Below are 18,295 nucleotides of genomic sequence, written 5' to 3' on the forward strand. Positions count from 1 at the left end.
TAGGAGCGGGTGACTAGGGGAGAGCCCAGGGAGCACTGTTCATGCCGTGCTCTGCACTTGGTGCCTGCACAACCTGAATGGCCTCACGGGGCCATCCCCAGGAAAGAAGGGGAAATGTTAGCTCTTCCTCCCCATTCCAGTCTTGCTGCTCAACACCCTGATCGGGGCAGAGGGGTAGGAGGGCCCATCCTCTTGTTGGAGAGTAGCTGGAGAGGAGGCCCCCTTCTCTGGGACCTCTGTCTAAGCCACTCCTCTGTTCTTTCCTCATTGTCTGCAGTAAATCTGCAGCCCAGACCCTTGACTAGCCCACTCAGGGCTCTGCGACCTTGTAAGGACCTGCTTGTTGGTCAACAGTCCTGCCCTGGACTCCCTCTTGCCCTGGGGTGACCCACACCTATCAGCAGGGGCAGGACAGCTGCATTTGCTGCATCCCTGGGGGCTGGGGTAAGAATAGAGTGGGAGTGTCTGGAAGGCACAGGATCTTGGTCTAGGGGCAGATTCTCCAGGTTCCTTGGGCGGGACTGCTCTCAGCCCAGGCCCTGCAAGGCAAATTGCTGGGCTGCAGCTGCTGTTGGGACCTGCAGGGCAAATAAGTGGGCTGGCCAACAGGGAGGGGCCTGTGTAGTCTGAAGGTCCCCCTGCTCTGGCCTTGGCATCTCTGGCTCCTCTGTCAAAGATGGTGGCCTGCCAGCCACTTTTCCTTCTATGAAAGCCTCCAACATCTGTCCCTGTGGCTCCGCAGGGCCCCTGGCTCCTGGCTGGATGCGAGGGTGCAGGTAAGTGAGAATTATGCTCAGTGGACTTTGGAATTTCAAATGTGGATTCACGCCATCTCCCAACCTACACAAGGGGGCACTAGGGATCTCAAGGGCCTGGATGTGCGTGGGTGTGTCTGTGTGCGCACGCACATCTGTACTAGTAGGAGGGGCAAGAAGATGGGGGTACAGGGAGGCAGGGAGTAGAGGGGAGAGGCAATCACACAGACACAGGAAGCTAGTTTTGCTCAAAATGCTCCATTTATTGCTCTATTCAATGACCATGAGCAAATTATAAAAAGACACCAAATGTCTCTGTCTGCCGTGGAATAAATATTTAAAGTCACCAATAAAAACACGTGGCTCCAAGATAACACATGTTGCCAAAGAGTCATGCACGCCCTGCTGACGGGCTCTCAACACACGCATGAACACAGGACACACGCAGAGCTACACGCGGTGAGACTTCTGGGAGGGGTTTCCCACAGCGACACAGAAAAACGCTTCACACGGATCTGGGGCCGAGTTCCCACCCTACCGTCAGAGCTCCCCATCTCCCACCGTGGCCCAGGCCCCCTGGGTTCATTCTCCCCTATGTGTGCCCTTTCTCACCATTGCCCCACAGGCTAGTCACTGCCTGCTGAGGGCGTCTGATACCTGGGGGTCCCCCTGGATGCGATCCTCCTCCCCCACCTCCAACCAGAGACCTCTCCCCAGCTGGATCTTTCTGCCAACCCCTTAGGGCTTTCCTGTGCCTGACTTCCGGGGTCTTCAGGCCCTTCCTTCCCATCCTGGTTCCAGGAACTAGGGGCAAAGTGCAACCTGTCTGCTGGGAGAAGCGGGGCTGGGGGCCTGAGGCAGGCACCTGTGCCAGGGCCACTGGGGGGCTGGAGCTCACGACCCCTCTCCAGGGCTGAGGAGACACAGTGTTCGGTACAGACAGCAGAGACGATGGACAGACAGAACACGCTGCGGCAGGACACGTGGAGTTGCAGCAGGGAAACGTTTTGGATCAAGTAGCAGTGGAACCGTCGTTAAAAACTGAGGCCCCAGGTCACGCGGTTTGGGTCAGGCCCTGGGGCCTCAGGCCTGGCCTGGCACGCCCCTCCCCCACCCTCCCCACTCCCCAGTATGTACAGTAGGAAGAGCTATGTTGGGGGCGGGGTAGGGGTCCGGCCGAGGCAGCGGGGGAGGGGGAGCAAACTGAAGAGAGAAAGCGGGAGGGACGGGGGGCAGGCCGGGACCTGAGGCAGGGCCCTGGGTGTGGCTGCGAGGAGGGCCCCGACTCAGGCTGGGAGGTACCAGAGGACCTCGGGAGGGTGTGTGGTCACTCCGGGGACTGGCGGGACAGCTGCTTCTCGTAGAGGCTCATGACGTGGTGCACGAACTGGTACTGCTCGCACGTCTGGATCATACCGCCCCTACCCGGCAGATGAAGGGACCGGGTCATGGAAGAACAGCTGCGGAGCCGCCCCCAGACCCACAGAGTGCCAGTCCTCTGGGAGGCACATCAGGGCCTATGTGCAGCTTAGAGAGGTCAGCCCTGGCCAGCCAGCCACTTCCACCTGCCCTTGCTGTCCCTCCTGGCTCTGGCATAGACAGCGGGGACAGAGGTGGCATGACCCTCCACTCTCAGCCTCTGCCCCTGTGTCTACCAGCTCTGTTCCTCTCCCCTCTGCATCCCAGCTACCAACTGCCTGGATCCGGCTTCTCCACCCATCTGTCCACAGGTCGGTCCCCGTGGGTTGTGTCCCCCTAACCTTCACGCTATGCACAGATCAGGCTCTCTCTGCTGCCCTCTCCCCCGCCCCGCCCAGCTCCCCACAGGCCCCACCCTCAGCTGACCTGTCCTGACGGAGCTGGCATGTGGTCTTCAGGATGTCCACCACGCCCTCCTGCCGCAGCTGCTGGCAGCAGATGCTGGTGGCGATGAAGCAGCCGGTCCTCCCAATCCCTGCGCTGAGGGCCCAGGGCACGGGGGTGAGGGGCGGGGCCGCCCGGGAGCCACGCCCCGCTCCAGTGGGTGTCTGGGAGGACCCACCTGCAGTGCACCACGATGGGGGCGCAGTGGGGCCCCTCCTGCTGGGCCGCCTCCTCCACCTCCCGCACCAGGTGCAGGAGTGGAGGCGCACGGTCTGGGGTCTTCTGGTCGGGCCAGGACGTGAACCAGTAATGCTTCAGGCCTCGCTCTTCCGTCCCGCTCTGTCCAGGAGACAGAGGCCCACCCCAGATACACGTGAACTGAGCCCAGAAACCAGCCCAGAGATGGAGATGGGAGGGGAGAAGGAAACACAGGAGGGAGGCCACAGGGAGTGGGACCTCGGACCTTTGCCATCTACACCGTACAGCCCAGTGGCACCAGCCAGAGACCCGAAGCCAGCTGGGTAGCGGGGACTGGTGAGCAGTGTCAGCAGTGGTCTTCACATAGGTTTTGCCCTAGTGACTCCAGGATCTTCCAAGAGAGGTGAAGAGCCCCTTCTCCATTTCACTCCTGTTTCCTGGTCGCCCCTTCACAGACAGCCCAGTCACCCCCACAGCCCTGGGACCCTTCCTCTTGCCTCAGTATACTTTCCTGCCCACCATCGCCCCTGGTCCCCCCCAGCCAGTGTCCCAGTGCTACCCTCTCCACCACCACCACCTTCACTTTGTTCTTTACCGTCTCTCAACTGTGTGGGGCCCTCCCCTCCTCCTCTCTGATCACCCAGATCCACAGTGGTCCAAAAGGCCTGTCTACAACCCATGCTTTTCTACTGCTCAGAACGCTCTGATAGCTCTCGTTGCTCTAAAACTAAAACCCACCCACCCCACTCTTCAGTGACACATGGTACACAAGACACATGGTACAGGGTCTACCTCTCCAGGCCCAAGTCCTCCTCCTGAGGACTTGTACTTGATGCCTTTGCACTCCAAATGGTTTGTAGATCAAACCTCTGCTTCCCCCATTTCCTGCACATTTATACACAGAGCTGTTCTATCTTCTGTGCCCTTACTTTTAGTTTCCCTTTGTCTGGAATACTCTCTCCATATGTCTGCCCCCCAGCCAACTCTTATCCTTCGGAACCCCATTCAGCAACACCACTTCCAGGAAGCCCTCCCTGAGCACCCTGGGTGACAAGATGTCCTTCTTCTGTGCTTGTACTTATTTCTAGGTCAGTACTTACCATTTTATAGGTGCTCCTTGAGGAGAGAGTCCAGGCTTTGGACAGCTCTGTGTTTTCCCAGTACCCAACCCAGAACCAGGCTCAGGGCATGTGCTTGTAAAGGTTATGGACAAAAGTAAGTGCCCAGTGGTCCCAGTTCTTCCCTTACCAGTCCCACATCACTGAGAAGAAGTGGCAGCCCCAGCCTCTCTTTCAGTGGAAAAAGGAAGCTGCTCCATGGGCAGCTACCACAGCCTCTGTCCTCTACCTCTGAAATGCCCTCAAGCAAGCCTATATCCTGGAAATGCTTACTGGGCACTGTCCTCGAGGGGCTGACTTCTCCTTGACACACTGTCTTTCACCTTCTCCAGTGGGACTGGGCAGCTCAGAGGAACAAGTCTCATGCCCTTGACACCCTATTCAGACCCTGTGGCTGCCAGCATCAGGGGACCTCCCTGACTGTTTCTGGATAGGATGTCAGCTTCCTGGCACCTTTTCCAGACTTTGGGATAATTACAGTGGTACCACTTTCCCCAAACAGGGGTCATAAGATTTCTCAAAAGCAGAATGCACTGATTTTCTTGACTCCAAAGGAACAATCTCCTCTATTATGCTGAGCCTGGAATAAGCACAATCTTCAGGGTGGGAAGATACCTCCCCACACTCTTCTGGGCTGTTCCGTACTGGTCATAATTTTTATGTCCTCTTTCTTTTTCCTGTAACCACAACCTCCCTGTGCTACCCAAATGCACCAAAAAGCGCCTGTCCTCTAGTGGACAGATTCGGTACTACAGGTTGGAAGCCCAGCATCCCAGGTGAAGGGATGTTTCCAGGCAGAAAATGGAAGCTGCTGAAGCCCCCTCTTCCAGACACTCCTGGCCTTGGGTACATTTGAAGCAGAGCTGGAAGACATTATGAATGACAGTGTGGATGGACAGACGCCAGTGATAAGAAATGCACTGAGAATTTGGTCCTGCCTCTGATCTGCAAGATCACTCACCCCTTTTCCCCTTCATCCCTGCTCATCAGTAAAGCCTGGAGAGACACATGCCTTAATTTCAGCTATGTCGGCCTCTGGGAGCCCGTTGGCTGTGGAGTGCCCCCTCCTCCCAGCCCAGCCCAGCCCTGCCCCAGGCCTCACCCTGAGGGCAATGAGTCGGAGCCGGTAATCCTCAGTGTGGATGACTTTCCGCACGGTGATCTCCACGCCATCGTATACCACCTGCTCCTCTGGCCAATACTCGGTGCACTTCTGCAGGGGCCCAGATCAGGCTAAGATACTCCCAGCGCCCCGACCACACCCTCCCCAGTGCTTGTCCCGGGCCAGTGGGGAGACAGGGCAGTAGGTTTGCAGTTAGAGAGCTCAAATCTCAGCTTCTCACTTGTTAAGTTACTTCCCTTTTCTGAGTCTCAGTTTTCTCATCCGGGAAAATGGAAGTAATACTCAGTTTGAAGGACCTTCATGGGACTTCAATTAAATGGGCTGTGACGAGTATGGAGGTAGTCAGCATCAGCCCTGGCAGGCTGGGCAGCAGCGGAGCAGCGTGTTTAAGATCCTGAGCGCTGGAGGTAGAGAGGCCAGCTCCAGGCCCTGTCTCTGACTATTTGTGTGGCTCTGAGTAACTGACTTAACCTCTCTGAGCCTCACATTTCCTTCCCTGGGCAAGGCAGCAAGGTGAACATACCACCCTCCCAAGATTGCTGAAAGGATTAACATGGAAACAAGATGCTTGGCACAGGGCACCAAGCAGCAGACACCTGGTAAGGTCCGGCGGGGCCTACCTCGTTCATCTCCTCGATGTTGGTGATCATGACGATGATGGGCGTGTGCTCCTGCCACACCATACGCCAGAAGTCGCCAACCGTGCTGACGATGGGTCCCTGAGTGGCGATGTACACCTTCTCTTCCCCACCATAGCCCTGTGACCAGCCAAGTCCAGGCCATCAGGGTCACTTGTGCTCCCGGGGCCCATTTCCCCCACTCAGCTTCTTCCCCGGGGGCTGGCAGGAACCAGACAGACTTAGGGACAAGCCTAGTGGATGGACCCCATTGACTTGGGCCTCCCTTTTAGGGAGAGACTGTTGGGATGGGTTTACATACCCGAATGTAGTTGGCGTTGATGTAGGAACTCAGAGGGTCGTCAGGGTCTGGTGAGGTCAGACACACTCTGCTGTGAGGGTCTGAGATAGTGGAGACAGGTGAGGCTGGGATTTGAATGTGCAAACCCTCTTGTGTGGGCCCACCTTCTCCGGCCCATGTCAGGGCACCTACATTTCTTCTGGGACCGGAAGTTCCTTCTTCCCTTGCCAGAAGCAAAACACTGACCCATCCCTGTGGCCCACTCAGGAAGGTGAGGACCCAGGCTGAAGAGAATGGTACTGGGAGGCTTTGGCTCTCTCCCTCTGTAGGATCCAGGCCACCCTTGCCTGCATCCCTTAAGCTGCCTGGTCCTCTCTGTGCTTCATGTTCTGGGGAGGAGACAGCTCAGACAGTAAGAAATTCCCTAGGGGATACATCCTAGCCAGCAGGGCCAGCAAGAGTTTGAATATACATTGTCCCCAACCTGCTGTGTAAGCTTGTAAAGCACATGGCCTTTTTAAGCCTCAGTTTTCCGATCTGTAATATGGGGGTAAAGATGCTTAGTTCCTCGAATTGTTGGGAAGACAAATGAGAAAACAGATGTGAAGTGCTATGTCAACTGTAAAGCACTTTATAGCTAAGATTTGGGTAGGATGCCAGGGGAGAGTATCACAATGAAAGGAGTACAGTCTTCTGAGCCTGAGATGAGATGACACACCTGTCCATAAGGGTTCACCCCCACCCCAATCTAGTCACCTGTCAAATCCCAGAGCAGCAGATTCTCACTACTGCTAGACTCTCACTACCTCCTAGACTAGGGTTTGTTCTGTTCCGCTAGAGCTTCCCTGTATGGATTTAGTCTGTTCTGGAAACTCTCAGAGGCTGGGACTGAGCCAGGAGGTAGTTGGGGGTGGGGGGCGCCTGGGGGCCTGGGTTCTGGGGCTCTGTCTAGCTTTGTCACCAGCTCACATCTTCTCCCTTCTCTGGCCCCCAGGGTCTTTCCTGTGGAAGGAGGGTTGGACTAAAGGCCCTGCCAGTGTGCCCTGTATAGGGCTCTCAAAGGCTGCATAGAAGTGGTCAGGAGTCTACACCGCCCACCAGAGAGCCTGGGTTCAAGTCCTGGTGGTGTCTGTGCAAGCCATTCACTGAGTACCCCTGTGCCTTCTGCATAAACTGGGAACATTCCTTCCATCACAACCTCACTCATCCTGTCAGGGTTCAAGAGTGGCCGTTAATAACGAGTCCTCAGAACCATAACTTAGGCCAGCACACAGTCACTATAGAGCAAGTTGGTGCTGCTACTAATATCACTGCTAGTATAAATTAAATCAATTTATAGATTAACAGGTCCAAAGGAGGATCCCAAACCTGGAATATGAAATGGAAAGGGATACCCACAAAACTCCCCTCGCCAGCCCTTTCGTGCCCTGGCCCAAGTGCCTGAGGTTTGGGCAGGTGATTTGTGGAGGGGAAGGTGGGGGTGAGGCAGCTCTTGTGGCGAGGGGCGTGGAGGAGAGTCAGGTGTGGGGAAGAGCAAGGGTGAACGGAAGGGGGCTCTGTGTGACCAGGGGAGAGGAACGGGCAGCCCTGCTTGGGCCCCCTCCCTCCCCTCATGGTACTCAGATTGGGATCCAGAAGTAGCCTCCGAATGAATGAGAAAGCAAGCCTCGGGGTGTCCTTGATTCGAGAGGGGGCCTCTACCACCCACCCCAGCCCAGTCTCTGAGGGCATAGGGTCAATTCTTGCTGGCTACAGAGAAGATTCTCTATTGGGCTCGGGGGCTGCAGGCATAGGGTATGGCTGGAGGCTGGATCCAGTGGGGACCAGATGGAGTGATGCCCTGTCTCTCATATTCCTGCAGTGGCTATTCTGAGTGGCTGGCAAAGCCCGAGACTGTGGGGTACCCGAAGCCCTCCCTCCAGGTAGGGCTGGGTGGGTGGAGGGGGGAGCAAGAGGAGGGAAGAGGTGAGCAGCCCCGAATCCTGGCCTTAAATGGTGCTTTGTTTAACTGGAACTACCTAGACACTGTGTAACCATAGCAACCACAAGTCGATATTTTAAAAGTTAAAAATAAGTCATGACATCTTACATGTTGTTGGAGATGCTGATGGCAAAACTGCTTTTTTAAAGCCTCCTTACTCCATAAACTGAGTGGAGTAGGTTTGTGGGGATTTGCTTTCAATAAGTCACCCCCCAAGCTAGCCCTAGGGCCTTGGGCCAGAACTTGGCAGGGGTGACAGGCAGACAGGGGCCTGATGAAAGTTACCTGAAAATGACATCCCAGGCTAAAAGAGGAATATCAGGTTACCTGGTCTAACCACCCTCAAAGGGGGAAAATCCCTATCAAGCCTTCCGGGGGGACCACTCATGCATTCTAGCTTGAATACCCTAGCCAATGGGGAGCTTCCTACCTGACAGGCAGCTCGCTCCCTTGTGAGGTGGCTCTGCCTGTTAGAGGATTCATAATCCAGCCAAACTGAACTCCAGGTAGACAAAAGAGCTCAATTTTGAGGTTACAGAGGCCTAGTTTCAAACTTGGTTCTGTACATTTTAGCTGCGTGATAGTGGATGAGCCACTTAACCTCTCTGAGCCTTAATGTGCTCTCTTTAAAACCTGTCCACTCTGAAGAGACCAGGGATGTGAGCACAATGTTCAGCCACCATGCCCTGTCTAGGGGCTGCTGTTATTGTTCCTCTTTTTCTCTGGGTTTCCACAGAGTCCAGCACAATGCTTGTCCAGGGCAAAGATCTGGAGAGTGCCGTAAGAAGAAACCAAGAGCCCTCTGCTCTCTAAAGGGGGTGTTTCCCTTCATCGGGCACCCCCACCTTCCATCCCTTTGCCTGGTGACCCTGGAGGCCCATGCTGAAGTTAAAGTCTCCCTCAGGGTTTAAGGGCACCCAGGTGAGGGGCAGCGAGTACTCACTGGGAAGGATGGTTTTATATCGGTTCTTCCGCACCAGCCCAGGGATGTCATATTCTTTCGGATCCACAAAATTCATGGGGATTTCCTGTAGGAGGAAGACATGGGGTTGAGAGCAGCTGTGGGCTGGCTTGATGCACACATTCATTCAACAAACATCGACTATTAAATGAGTGAGGGCACATGAAAAGCATCCAGAGCAGTCCTGGCACATGCTGAGTGCATAATACATGTTAGCACCACCACTGTTTACGGAGGGCCAGCCTGGCATATAGTCAGCACTCAGTGAACGTTTGATGAACAGAGAAGAAGTGACCTGGCCAATCACTGCCTTCTTCTGCACCCTGCACTGCAGCCACATCAAGTGGCTTTGCTGACTCACGTTCCTACCCCAGGTAGGTACCCCGCTCAGGACCTTGGGTCGTGCTGCTTGCTCAGTAGTAACATCCATCCCATCCTCATCTTCTCATGTCTTCCTGTGCACTGTAAGTGCCACCTCCTCCAAGAAGCCTTCCCTGATTCTCCAGCAGGGAGGCAGCCTCCTTCTGGGCCTCCCAGAGTTGTATTTGCATCTCTCAATCACTCTGCATGTCAAGAGCACCAAGTCCAAACTTCTCTGCCTGGAATGTGAGGTCTTCTCGGAGTTGGCCCTTCTTTACCACCAGCTGCTCTCAGAAGCCCCATCCTCCAGTTGTGCCCATCTCTTCCCTGTAGTTACTCTGTCAGTCTCCGGCTGGCCTCCACGTCTGAGTTTGCGGCACTCCACTTGCGGGGAGCACTGGTCGCATACCTCTTCATCACCCCTAATCCGTCTCAGCCTTTAGGGTTCACTGCTGCCCCTCCCCCAGGTCCTCTGGGACGACTCCTCAGGGACTGTCCTCTCGCGCCTTCCCTCTGTCTACACACTTCAGCACCCTTGTCATCTCTCACCGTCATGAATCACAGTGTTCACTGTGGACACACTAAGAATGCAATGAGGATCACGATACTCACTTTCTAGGTGGTTGTGAGAATCAGAATAAAAAGCAGGTGCAGAAGTGCCCATGGCGTGGGTATGTGAGCACCCCCACTTCCTCTCTCTCTGGGCCAAACTGACAATGAATTATGAAACCGGAGATGACAAGGACATGCCACACACCCTCAAGGGGAGGTGTGGCCATGGGGATGGTACCGAGGCTGGGTAGCCCAGGAAGGCGTCTTAGGGGCCTCCAGGGTGAGGGCTGATGACTGTGAAGGTGCGGGGGTGGGGGTGTGGCGAGGGCCAAGTTTGAAGTGGACAGTCCTGCGGGGATGGGGCCCTGAGTCTGGAAAAGGCGGCTGGGGCTGGCTCAACTCAGGTAAGGCAGGCTGGGCCACATGCTGGAGACTTTGGAGCCGCAGGTCAGAGGTGATGGAGGGCTGCCCAGAGAGGAGAGCCATCCAATTCTGCTAGGGAGCAGGTGGGCTGGGGCAAGGGGAGCTTCGAGGGAGGCACGTAGGTTCCCCATCCCTCAGGCTTCTCCCAGGAAGGACTCTCTCCAAATGCTCCTGGCTCTTGCCCATTTCTGCCCACAAGATGGATGAGTTACCGGATGAGGTGTTTGATTGAGAAACTCGGCTTTGGGGTGCTAGCCCCCTACTTCCTCCTCCTCCTCCGACCCTCCTGCTAAGAAAGAATTACAGGGCACCCCGGTGGTGGGGAAGTTGTTTGATTCTGGCGTTTGGTATTAGGAAACTTACTACTGCTACATACGTAACCCTCATGTTAAACCTAGCCTTGGGACTTCGCTGCTGGTCCAGTGATAAATAATCTGCCTTCCAATGCAGGGAACATGGGTTTGATCGCAGCTCAGGGAACTACCATCCTAAATGCCTCCGGGCAACTAAGCCTGTGTGCCACACTAGAGAAAGAAGCCTGTGGTCTGCAGCAAAGACTCAGAGCAGTCAAAATGGAAAAACAAAAAACAAACAAGAACAGAAACTTACCTAGCCTTTATCAGCAAAAATAAAGGTGGTTTTGTGATCTTCTGTATCTTAGCTCTTAACTGGTTGAGTGCTCGGGCAGGTAAAACAGGGGGGTCATTTATAAGCCCCTCAAGTCCAACAGGAGGCAGCTGTTAAGAGTCTGGAGGGGACGGTAATCAAAACCACCCTAAGCTGGAGCCACAGAACTGAGAGATTTCAAAGGAGGATGAACATTGTTTGGTGATGCCAGGCAAAAGGAGAGTGGGAAAATGGGAGAGTCAGAAGAGAAGGCTTTTGGGAATTGTCTGGCGGGCCAGTGGTTAGGATTCAGCACTTTCACTGCTGGGCCCCAAGTTTAATCCCTGGGATTAGTGTAGCACCCCACATCTCCGAATAAAGAAGAGAAGGCTTTCTAAGGCTTGTGGAGGACAGTCCTAGGTGATGATGACTTAAGAATGCCACAAACACCAATCACCTGATGGACACTTTGCACACATTCTGCATCTTTCGAATCCTTGCAACATCCCTGTTATCTTTATCCCCATTTTCCGGATGAGAAACTGAGGCCCAGAGAGAAAGCAGCTTGCCCAAGACAGTAGGAGAGGTGAGAATGAAATGATGTTCATCAGATGCTGAGTTTGGGGTACCCTGTTCCAAAGCCTTGCTCAGGGGAACAACATGAGCATAAAGGGCTGGCCCCTGTTGGGGCGCTGGCTCAGGGGGACTCACAAAGAATTCTGCCTGCAGCAGGAAGGGGTCCAGGGCCTTCTCGTGAAGCTCTTCGGCCTGGAGCACACGGGAGGCGCTGAGCAGGTACTCTCGGGCTGACTCCTCGCGGGGGGACATGAGATAGCCGAAGCCCTCCTCATTGCAGCCTGGCGTGCACATATCCAGGGTCAGGGAGACATTGGAGCCCCTCCTGGAAGGACCGGGAAGAGGGGGCAGTGAGTATCAGGGGCAGGTAGGGCCATTAGCTGGGGGCCTTGAAGCAGGAGAATGAGTGAGTGGGAGATGGGGTGGGAACCCGATGGGTCCCAGGGAGAGGAGTGGGCATGATGTCACCCCAACACAGACAGCATGAGGCTCAGCTCCAAGGCTTAAGCCTGCCACTGGCTCCTGCCTCATGCAGCAGGTAGCTAACTGAGTGTGGGCTTGGGCCCCAGTCCCAAAGATTCCATGTGAGGCCCCTCAATACAGTCCTTCCCTGCACTCTCCTGTGCCCCTGCCAGAGGCAGCTCCCAGAGCCAGGGGAAGCTCACCGAGAGGGCACATGCCTGGGGCAGAGAAGCAGGGCTCCACCCTCGGTACCCCAGCCCCTAGGGCCGCAGCCTCCAAGGACATCTCATCCAGGAGAGGCTCGGGAAAGACGGGATCCCAGGGGTAGCACAGTGGAGCAAGGATGAGTGGACTGAGCAGACCCTGCTGTGTTCAGAGTCTAGTGGCCCATTACCCTCATTACCTAGAAAGGGAAACTGAAGGCCACATAGGGGATAAGAATTGCCCAAGCACGTACAGTAAGGGGGTGGCAGAGCTGAAACAAAAACCTAGGTTTTCTGACTCCTCCTCCAGTGCTCTTTCCACGACATCATGTGGACAACACAACCCTGGTGGGATCTAGCTAACCCAGCCAGGCTCTGCAGAGGGTGTTGACACCTCCCAACATGTGCTGCGTGGAACTCTACGAGACACTATGAAAGCAGGGTTCTGTGGTCGGATGACTTTGAGGAAGTCTACATACAACCCCTTGTCAATCTACAATGACTACAAGCATGTTAAAGGCTTCCAACAAGTCCTACAGCAAAGAAACCTATCCAAGCCACAAGAGTTGTATGTGTGAGTGTGCACGTGTGCACACCTGTGCATGCCTACATGTCTGTGTGCACTAACAACGTTTCTTAGTGTTCACTTTGGGGCATTCAGATCTACATGAATCAGACCTGAAGAGCACATGTCTGCATTGGTAGGGCTATGAGCTCAGCTCTGCCCTGGGCACTGGGAGTCAGAATCAGGCATCTGCCCTTCCGACAGGGAGCTAAGAGCTCCATGCGCCTCTGCCGCACCCACCTCTCCTGCAGACCCATGGCTTTGACAGTCAGGGAGGTGGGGTCAGCCTCCAGCTTGATGTCCATCACACAGTCAAACACAGGGGTCTCGGGGACGGGGTCCAGATCCAGGAAGTCATCCTCGACTTTCTCCTCCATCCACTCTGAGTAGGTGAAGGAAGGCTGACGGCTTACAGACTGGCGCCTGTCCTCAGGGGGCAGCGGGCTGGTTGGTTCTGGGGGAGTCCTCAGGAGGAGCCACACCTAGTTGGGGGCATAACTGGCATCATGGACCATGCTGGCAGCAGCCCCTGGATGATGGCGTGTCCAGGGGCTTGAGCTCCCTGCCGCTCCATGTGTCTGGAGCAGGCTTGTTCTCCTGGGAACTGTCTGCAGAGTACCACGGCTCACTTAGATGGGAGGCTACCTAGATGTCCTCCCGGCCCCCTCCTTCCCCAACCCTCAGGTTCTTATGCTTTGAAACTTTCTTAGTGGGGTGGGGTATTCCTACTCCGGTTTTCACACTGTCTCAGCTCTTTTCCCCAGCCAAGAACACTGCAAACCAATTTTAAGAAAGAAAGGGCCTCTCCCCACCCCCACACCAGCCTGGGCACATTGGTGGAAGAAGACAGGTACCCCTCCTCAGCCCTACCCACAACGTCTAGTCTGTAGGTCAAAGGGGACAAGGTGGGGACTGGGTCTTGGGGTCATGGGAGGGGAGCAGCGAGGTCGGGTCAGGAGGAGCCTTACCAGGGTGGTGATGAGGATCACACAGAGAGAGACCAGCAGCAGACTGGGGGCGTCCCAGGTCCCAGTGCCCAGCCAGGCCTGGGGAACATCAGACAAACAGCTCAGGGTGATGCGGGTAGGGGGTGGGGGCGCGTTCTCATCTATTTCAGCACGGGTAAGATTGAGGCTCTGAGAACTTTGTACCTGGTTCTGGGGAGGGGACAGGAAGAAGCCTTTCAGAGTTATCCTCTGAACTCAAAGAAGCCCCAGGCAGGGGCTGGTGGGGCTGGAGGCCCCCAAGCGCTCCCTCCTACCCTGGGGCTTCCCGGAGCTTACTCACCGAGGGTCCCAGCTGCTCCAGGAACGTGAGCGCGGAGGAGACGACGTCTGTGGTGTTCTGTGTCCAGATGGGGCCAAAGCCGCTGAGCCAGAGCATCCCACAGGCGAGCTGGGGTGGCCGGGGCCAGCGCACTGAGTTCGGAGTCTGGCCTCCTTGCCCCCATATCTCCCCATCCCCCCCCCTTCAAGAGTTCACCTGGAGCCTCAACCTACTGCCTACCCCACCTCACTGCCCCCACCAAGGTCTGGACTGTGCAACAGAGGCAAGGGCCTAGGACTTTGCCTGGAGAAAATCTGACTTAAGGGAGCCTTTGCAGAGGGGAGCCCACCACCCCACCAGGTATACATATCACAGGAAGAGTCTCCTAGAGGTCCCTCCAGAGAGAGGAAGTCCTCAGAAGGATGCCCGCAGGGCCATGGGGGCTGGGAGCCGGGCCTGCATCCCTGCTTCTGAGCTCAGCGAATGAGGGGCTCAGCCCTCAAGGCTGTGGCTTGGAACGCCAGGCTTCTCCTCACACCAGCCGGAGGGCTGCAGGCATGAGGGACACCAGCAAGGCCCCTCACTCCTCTGTGTCCCCAGGTGGCCATCTTGGGGAGGCAGTGGAGGCCGTCCCTCAACCCGCCCTCCCTCCAGGCCCCGCGAGGCCTGTGATGTCCTTACCAGGAACTGGGAGGCAGCCAACAGGCACAGGCTGCTTCTGGCAGTGAGGGAGTGGCTCCCGGCGCCTCGAGGTGGCGGCTTCTGAGCTGGCTCTGAGGGCGGTGAAGCAGGTGGGGGCGGTGGCATCTCTCTCTGTGAGGCCGCGGGCCCCTCGGCCTGGTCCAGCGCCTCCATCCCTACCGGCTGGGGGACACCTGCAGAAGGTGACAACGTGGCCGGTGACCCGGGCCCTGCCGACCCCGCGGGCCGCTCCTTCTAGGGTTGCCGTGGCTTCCTCTCAATCCAAGATCAGCCAGCCTGGCTCCACTTCCAGCAGTCACCCTCGATTAGCAAAGCAATATTCACCTACCTTCGTCAGAAAGAGCTAAGTGTGGGTGGACAAATTATTTCTCTTTTATTTCTCCAGTAACAGAGTTAAAATGGCAGGAGGTTTTTCAGGGAGTTAACATCGTGGTGTTTACGCAGCTTCATTCTGTTCCCATTTCTTAAGGAAACAAAAAACAACCACCTCAAACTCAATTAAAAGAGAGAGAGACGGAAAAAAAAGGCACAGCATAACCAGGCCGTGACCCTGAACAGCTCACCCACGCCTGCCCTCCCGGTTTTTGTCTCTCATGTTCTGTACCCTGACTTGGCAAGGTCACAGCCGCATGCCCCTGCCCCACCTTGAGACACCACACGGAGGGGAGTGGGGGTGGCCACGTAGCAGTGGAGCAAAGCCTTGGGGCAGCAGAACCGATGTCAATGCCTGGGATCCACTTCCGGTCTGTCCCTGGTTGTGTGACCTTGGAAGAGTCGCCCCCTCCTCGCTGGACCTCAGTTTCCACACCTCAAAAGCAGGGGCAAAGCTCCTGCCTTGGCTTTCTAACTGTGTTTCAGGGAGCCCTGGCGTTTTTCTCGGGTGACCCAGCTATGACCAGGTGCTCTGAGTCCCCATACCCAAGCCTCAGCCATGGAAGCTGTTCAGTGGCATTCCATATAGTGGGTACCCTCTAAGATCATTTCAACACAAGCCACCACTAAACAAGTCTGAACAGCACTGGGCTAGAGCTGAGGCCCCAGTGGAGCGGGGGATTCCGGCAGCACCACCTTACTGAACTCCCCATCCTAACTGACACTGTCTAGTCTACTGCCAGGAAGAGAGGGACCATGGGACTCCCCTGGCAGTGGTCTGGTGGTTAAGACTGTTTCCAATGCAGGGGACGTGGGTTCAATCCCTGGTCAGGGAACTAAGATCCCAAGTGCCATGTGGTGGTGTGGCCAAAAAAAAAAAGAGAGGGACCAGCAAACAGATGTGTACGGCTCGACAGTGAGGGCTTGGGACAGTTCACATATTATGCATACGGGACAATGGACTCCTTTTCTGGATGGGGGCTTGGAATAGCCATAGCCAAGACACCATGTCTGCATGCTCGATTGCTTATGTGACAAATTCTTACTGAACCTCTCCCACTGCCTGGATCAACAGTGTGGAGCAGAGAGCTGGGTCCTGGAGACGCCTGTACTTCTAGGCCAGTATTTCCCTCTCTTCCCAGACCTGGCCCTGTATGGCTCCCCACCCGCTGTGGTCCAGCCACACTTCTTGGCAGTCCCTCAGGTGAACCCACCCACTGTGTTCTGAGAATCTTGTCCTCTCTGCCAGGAACATTCCTCCAACATCCTGCTCCCCTCACCTGCCTCCAAAACACTTTGCCAAGTTAACTCCTACTCATCCTGTAGAACTCCATCATTTGTCTCCTAAAGCAGGTCCTCCCCGTCATACACACCTGGCAACCCACGTCTCTCCTTCATATGGCCAGCAGAAATAATACACTTGGAGCACAGCCCTGCTCAGAGTGCTTTGCTCATGTTAATCTATTCACTCTTCATGGTACCCTATGAAGTTGGCACTCCTGTTATCCTCATTTTACAGAAGAGGAAGGTGAGGTGCAGAGAGGCTAAGTGGTGGGTTTGAACTAAGCCACCTGGACAGGGATTTGATTTAGGTCATACCTGAATGGTCTAGTGGGTTTCCCTACTTTCTTCAATTTAAGTCTGAATTTGGCAATAAGGAGTTCATGATCTGAGCCACAGTCAGTTCCTGGTCTTGTTTTTGCTGACTGTATAAATGATTCTCCATCTTTGGCTGCAAAGAATATAATCAATTTGATTTCGGTATTGACCATCTGGTGATGTCCACGTGTAGAATCTTCTCTTGTGTTGTTGGAAGAGGGTGTTTGCTATGACCAGTGCATTCTCTTAGCAAAACTCTGTTGGCCTTTGCCCTGTTTCATTTTGTACTTAACAGGCAAATATGCCTGTTACTCCAGGTAGCTCTTAAATTCCTACTTTTGCATTCCTGTCCCCTATGATGAAAACGACATCCTTTTTGGGTGTTAGTTCTAGAAGGTCTTGTGGGTCTTCACTGCTGCTGCTGCTGCTAAGTCGCTTCAGTCATGTGTGACTCTGTGCGACCCCATAGACTGCAGCCCAGCAGGCTCCCCCGTCCCTGGGATTCTCCAGGCAAGAACACTGGAGTGGGTTGTCATTTCCTTCTCCAAAGCATGAAAGTGTAAAGTGAAAGTGAAGTCGCTCAGTCATGTCCGACTCTTCGCGACCCCATGGACTGCAGCCTACCAGGCTCCTCCGTCCATGGGATTTTCCAGGCAAGAGTGCTGGAGTGGGGTGCCATTGCCTTCTCCGGTGGGTCTTCACAGAAATGTTCAAACTTTAGCTTCTTTGGTGTTACTGGTTGGGGCATAGACTAGGATTGCTGTGATATTGAATGGTTTGCCTTGGAAATGAACAGAGATCATTCTGTCATTTTTGAGACTGCACCCAAGTACTGCATTTCAGACTTTTTTGTTGACTATGAGGGCTACTCCATTTCTTCTAAGGGACTCTTGGCCACAGTAGTAGATATAATGGTCATCTGAATTAAATTCACCTGTTCCAGTCCATTTTAGTTCACTGATTCCTAAAATGTTGATGTTCACTCTTGCCATCTCCTGTTTGACCACTTCTAATTTACCTTGATTCATGGACCTAACATTCCAGGTTCCTATGCAATACTGTTTTTTATAGCATCGCATTTTACTTCCATCACCAGTCACATCCACAACTGGGTGATGTTTTTGCTTTGGTTCTGTCTCTTCATTCTTTCTGGAGTTATTTCTCCACTCTTCTCCAGTAGCATATTGGGCACCTACCAACGTGAGGAGTTCATCATCATATATTTTTGCCTTTCCATACTGTTCATGAGGTTCTCAAGGCAAGAATACTGAAGTGGTTTGCCATTCCCTTCTCCAGTGCAATAATACATGATGGTTTTTACGTGTTCAAATTTATAATGTTTAGTATAGCACCTAGCATAGAACTAAAACAAATAATAGGTTTCTAATAACTATTGATTGATTGTAGTCAAGAATAATTAGCTATAGTACGTGAACTATGAACTTCCAGATGTTCAATCTGGATTTAGAAAAGGCAGAGGAACCAGAGATTAAATTGTCAACATCTGCTGGATCATCAAAAAAGCAAGAGAATTCCAGAAAAACATCTACTTCTGCTTTATTGGTTACACCAAAGTCTTTGACTGTGTAGATCACAACAAACTGTGGAAAATTCTCCAAGAGATGGGAATACCAGACCACCTTACCTGCCTCCTGAGAAATCTGTATGCAGGTCAAGAAGCAACAGTTAGAA

At 54.3% G+C, this 18,295-nt stretch overlaps 1 protein-coding gene across 3 annotated transcripts in view; it reads right to left on the reverse strand.

Moving 5' to 3' along the window:
* Positions 1–994: 994 nt before the first annotated feature.
* The window catches only part of PTPN5 (protein tyrosine phosphatase, non-receptor type 5), a 58,517-nt gene continuing 41,216 nt past the window's right edge, over positions 995–18,295 (reverse strand). The window contains exons 2-15 of one of the 3 annotated variants that reach the window (XM_027531930.1): positions 14,961–15,095; positions 14,612–14,805; positions 13,952–14,059; positions 13,816–13,821; positions 13,633–13,710; positions 12,905–13,146; positions 11,570–11,759; positions 8,900–8,984; positions 5,997–6,076; positions 5,678–5,815; positions 5,037–5,147; positions 2,797–2,957; positions 2,601–2,714; positions 995–2,176 (exon numbers count right to left, since the gene is read on the reverse strand). In XM_027531930.1, coding sequence (XP_027387731.1) covers positions 2,083–2,176; positions 2,601–2,714; positions 2,797–2,957; positions 5,037–5,147; positions 5,678–5,815; positions 5,997–6,076; positions 8,900–8,984; positions 11,570–11,759; positions 12,905–13,146; positions 13,633–13,710; positions 13,816–13,821; positions 13,952–14,059; positions 14,612–14,785 — 1,581 coding nt within the window. In that variant the 5' untranslated portion in view covers positions 14,786–14,805; positions 14,961–15,095 and the 3' untranslated portion in view covers positions 995–2,082. The remainder of the gene's footprint in view (positions 2,177–2,600; positions 2,715–2,796; positions 2,958–5,036; positions 5,148–5,677; positions 5,816–5,996; positions 6,077–8,899; positions 8,985–11,569; positions 11,760–12,904; positions 13,147–13,632; positions 13,711–13,815; positions 13,822–13,951; positions 14,060–14,611; positions 14,806–14,960; positions 15,096–18,295) is intronic. The other 2 variants (XM_027531928.1, XM_027531929.1) reach the window with 2 other exon arrangements.

The sequence above is a fragment of the Bos indicus x Bos taurus genome, chromosome 29 (genome assembly GCF_003369695.1).
Source record: "Bos indicus x Bos taurus breed Angus x Brahman F1 hybrid chromosome 29, Bos_hybrid_MaternalHap_v2.0, whole genome shotgun sequence".
Lineage (NCBI taxonomy): Eukaryota > Metazoa > Chordata > Mammalia > Artiodactyla > Bovidae > Bos > Bos indicus x Bos taurus.